The 4,285-nt window shown below is 41.6% G+C and overlaps 1 protein-coding gene across 1 annotated transcript; it reads right to left on the bottom strand.

Annotated features, from left to right (window-relative positions):
• Nucleotides 1-933: 933 nt before the first annotated feature.
• On the bottom strand, nucleotides 934-3,323 carry LOC115330152 (phospholipase A2 inhibitor-like). Its single transcript, XM_040218800.2, has 3 exons — nucleotides 3,283-3,323; nucleotides 2,084-3,133; nucleotides 934-976 (listed from the first exon to the last, which is right to left on the bottom strand). Exons 1-3 carry the CDS (start codon nucleotides 3,321-3,323, stop codon nucleotides 934-936), a joined length of 1,134 nt encoding a protein of 377 aa, XP_040074734.2.
• Nucleotides 3,324-4,285: the final 962 nt, after the last annotated feature.

Below are 4,285 nucleotides of genomic sequence, written 5' to 3'. Positions count from 1 at the left end.
AGAACTATCTTAAAACTAGCTGGATAACTATATACCTTCAGACGGTCTTAAAGTACCTATTAACTACCTTCAAACGGTCTTGAAATATCTATCAAACTATGTTTAAATTATCTTAAAATTTATTTCGAAACTATCAAGATTTTTTTCATAAAACAAATCCGTTTGGTAGAGATTCTGAAAACGAAAAAGAAAACTCTCTGAACACTATTGGGCAAAACATTTGAAACTTTTTTTGAAAATATCTGGCAACTATGTGGAAACAAGAAAATTACACTTACTGGAAAAGTTTTAAGGGAATTTAAAACCCGTTTTAAGTTGCATATCTTATATTTCGTATATTTTGACATATTTCTTTGAACAAAGTTTACTAGAGTCTATATTCTGCTTCATACTTAGTGTACAACGCTCTAAAAACTGCTGGAGCGAGCATGGGGTACGCGAGCAAGCAAATGATCTCGCAGATCATTTGCACGCGTTCTCGCGCAAACGAAACCATAGATAAGGCCACGCCCGCGCGCTAGTAGCTGTGACAGTGTTCTATACTAATTATGAAACGAAGTATACGTATTTTCCAAGGTACCGACATTCTTTTAAATCTTTATGTCGAAAGATGTCTTAATTTCTAGAGTTCAAAAAATCTTGTGAGCGATTTTGGTTTATAAACGTTTTTACTTAAAACGTGATTCCGATTTTTTTGTTTTGTTTAAAATTGATTTTTTTGCGGTGGAAGGTTTTGACAGTATGGTAGACGGGCTTGAGTTTACTAATTAAACCCATTGCGCCTTTTGTAGTACTACAACCTGTAAAACGTTTGGGAGGGAAAGACGTGCACGGATATCAGAAACCTTATATCGGGAAAACAATAATAAAAAAAAACGTTACTCAAAATTAAGAGATATACAAGCGGCATTTTTATTAATTTTCAAACTATTTTTAGTTGTTTTCAAAACGGTATTTCACTCCTAGTTGCAACATGCTGAAGGAAGAATTAATATAGAATTATTATGATTGGGAACCACAGAATGACTATAAGTTTTCGGGTAACTTGTAGCGGCTTGTCAAATGATTGTGGCAACCTACAATTCAACTCATTTTATCTATTTTTTTTTCTTTAAGGGCCCTCGTGTGAGGGAATTACATAGGGATAACCTAACAATAACCTTCACGCGTTTGACGTTTCTTTGATCGAGTATTTCAGGCTAGCCCTGGTACAGCTCGCCCGCGTACCTCATTGATTTAAGAGACGATCTATGTAAAAAAACAAAAGGTTTTCCATGTTGGTTGTTGTGTTGAACTTTTCATCTCCAATTCGAAATTATTAAAACCACTGTTTTACTGGCTGCTTAAATGCAGCACCTTCTCTTTGAATCCTATTAACATTTAAAGCTAGTTCAAGAGCAAGCGAGTTTAAATTTGTAAACAAGATGCATGCATAAACTGGCATTTTCTTATGGGAACAAGTAAGAACCCCGATAAATAATAATTATCTCGCAAACTTCTATTTAAAAAAAAAGTTTTGAATTACTGAGTGCTTATTCTAACATATTAAATCAGTTTGAGATAATGTAATTTTATTGAAGGTCACTCCTTTTTCACTGGGATTGAATTCCGTCAGAACTTTACGCATGTTTTAATATTTTAGATGCCTGGAAGTTATCTGCGAATTATCTATAAACCTTGAAACTTGTCTGGACGCTGCCTATAAACCCTGAAGACTATTTTGAAACTATCTGAACCTCTCTAGCTAATTATCAGGGATTCTCTATGAGAAGTAGGAAATCGATCCTCTTCATGGAAACTTGTGCAGTATAGTTATCGCAGATTCACAGCCGAAATAGTTAATAAATTTCCAAAGTGGTGAACTTTTTGTTATATTCTGATATCCGAAGCAGTGTATCGATGCATCGGCAGTCATTTCCTCGATTTACAAATTTAAAAACATCATAAAGAAAATAGGAAATTATCGTAGACCGTACGCAACAACACTGCCTTACTGGTGTGAGCACTTTCCGTCACTTTGATTACTGATTGAGCGTGCGCTTGCGGAGCCCGGAATCCGCAGTGTGCGGTCTATGAAAATTACCTTCTGAACCAAAGCCCGAACCGCCGTTCTCGCAAAAGACCATTCAAAAAGCACTGACCGGTGAGGCTCATGTCGAAGGACTCGGCGTCAATCTTCCTCAAGTCCTGGACAGTCCTCCAGGTAAGCGTGAGCAGCTGGTTCTGCGACAGGTCCACGGTAAGCAGGTTCGGCGCCCCTAAGAACATGTTCGCCGGTAAGATCCGCAGCCGGTTGTGAGAGAAGTAGAACTTCTTGAGGCGCGGCAATCCCTCGAAGGCCAGCGGGTCCACCTCCGAAACCTTGTTGTATTTGAGGTCCAGTTCCACGAGCGCCGGCGTCCCGCTGAAGACCCGGGCGTCCAACCTCTGCAGCTTGTTCCGGAACATGTCCAGCCGTTCCAGATGGTCGAGGCCCTTGAATGTGCCCTCAGTCAGATGTACGATCATGTTGTCGCTCAGGTCCAGTTCTTTTAGCGCACCCAAGTCAGCGAAGGCCGTGTCTTCGATGCTCTTTATCTGGTTCCGCTCTAGGAACAGGTGCGTCAGTGCCGACAGACGCGAGAGGGCGTGAGCAGGGAGCTTGACGAGCTTGTTGTCGCCCATCTCCAGTTTTGTGAGGTGAGGCAAGTCGGCAATGGACTCCTTTTCTAAGTCGGTAATGTCGTTTGAGTCGAGAGATAGCGTCTTTAGTTTAGGCAGGTTGTAGAAGGAGTGAGTCTTAAGCGAGCCAAGGTTGGCTTGAGTGAACTTGAGGCTCTCCAGGGCAGGCGCCGCGGAACGCAGTGCTTCTCTCGGAACAAAGTGGAGATGGTAGTCACTACGGAACGTGCTGAAGGCAATCGAAACGATCGATGGCTGATTCTGGAAGGCTTTAAAGACAACGTGATCTTCTGTGAGATTTCTCACAACAAAGCAGGTGATTTCGACGTCGTCCTTGCCGATGTGTTTATTCTCGCACTTGCAATACATCGGCTGGTCCCTGAGATCGCAGAGTTCAGGGACTAAGTCTGAGTCATCGCCAAGCGCTCGTTGTAGCGTTGAACACAAGAGAAGAAAAAGCAGACTGAAGAATCTGAAAAAAAATGGAACTGATTAGGATTTTGGCAGCATTTCAAACAATAGTGCACACTAGATGAAATTATATACATAATTAATATCTTCGTGAATTCCAGGCAAAAATAGATAATCATGAACTGACTGGTATTTACCATCATAGAATACTTCTTCGAACCATTCAGCTTGTTGATGACGGTCCCACGCATTATATAAAGAAAACGTAGGTGCCCTCAGCTATTATTGTGTTTAGTAACTAATTTTAAATTGTATGCGAGAGCTTTTCTCTACCATCTTTGTCAAATTACACGCGGTGAACTTAAGAAAGCACCTTCTGGAATTCTTAAAGTGGCTGCCGACGTTTTTTAAAGATATGCCGGGCTGCTTTTAAAGTTTTCACCAACTTCTACAACACTATATATATATATATATATATTTTTTTTTTTTTTTTTTTGCAAGGCGTTTGGCGATTTATTTACAACAAACTGCGGGAGTTGCACGGTCTGCAAAGACACTGAAAAAAATCATTTCTCCTCTGGGATGCGGTACAGGTCATAATGACTCATTCTCTCGCCATGTTTCGAGTTTCACAATCCCTACTTCACTACAAGGTTTAGACTTCTTTCAGCCTTGTCATTCACCGGGTTATATATCCGTATAGATCAAAGTGTCTGACTATCCGAGTGTTCCGTTGTAAAGTGAAAGCACGGGTTTGGAGTGTATTTGCTTTATTGATAACCCCTAAAGTCACTCTACAGCTGAAAAAAACTCAGGGCGTTGCTTATAATGTGACGATTCTCTCTCCGGCATTCTTACCGAGTAACGCAGCACTCTTGCCTGTGGAGCGATAACAAGAGGATCGGGACTGTCACGCCCGGCGTTTTTTAGGCTGTCACCAACGTTTCTAAGACACTCAGTTGGGAAAGCTCACCCTTGAAATCCGGACCACTCGCCTCCACCAAGACCTAACTATATGCGACTACAGCTCCGTCCTTTAGCGGCAAGCCAAAACATGCAAGTTGTATTATATAGCTACCGCAAGACGGCGCTGCGAGATAGTCACACTGGCCCTTGCGTTACCCGCCTGAAGAACTGGTACGTGCATCCGTGCAATTCCCGGAGTGGCCGCTGCGGGAAAAATGGCGGCGTTGCAATCGCGTCTCGTTCGGTT

Source organism: Ixodes scapularis, unplaced genomic scaffold (genome assembly GCF_016920785.2).
Source record: "Ixodes scapularis isolate PalLabHiFi unplaced genomic scaffold, ASM1692078v2 PGA_scaffold0__279_contigs__length_252992795, whole genome shotgun sequence".
NCBI lineage: Eukaryota > Metazoa > Arthropoda > Arachnida > Ixodida > Ixodidae > Ixodes > Ixodes scapularis.
This window is presented reverse-complemented; position numbering and strand designations above follow the sequence as displayed.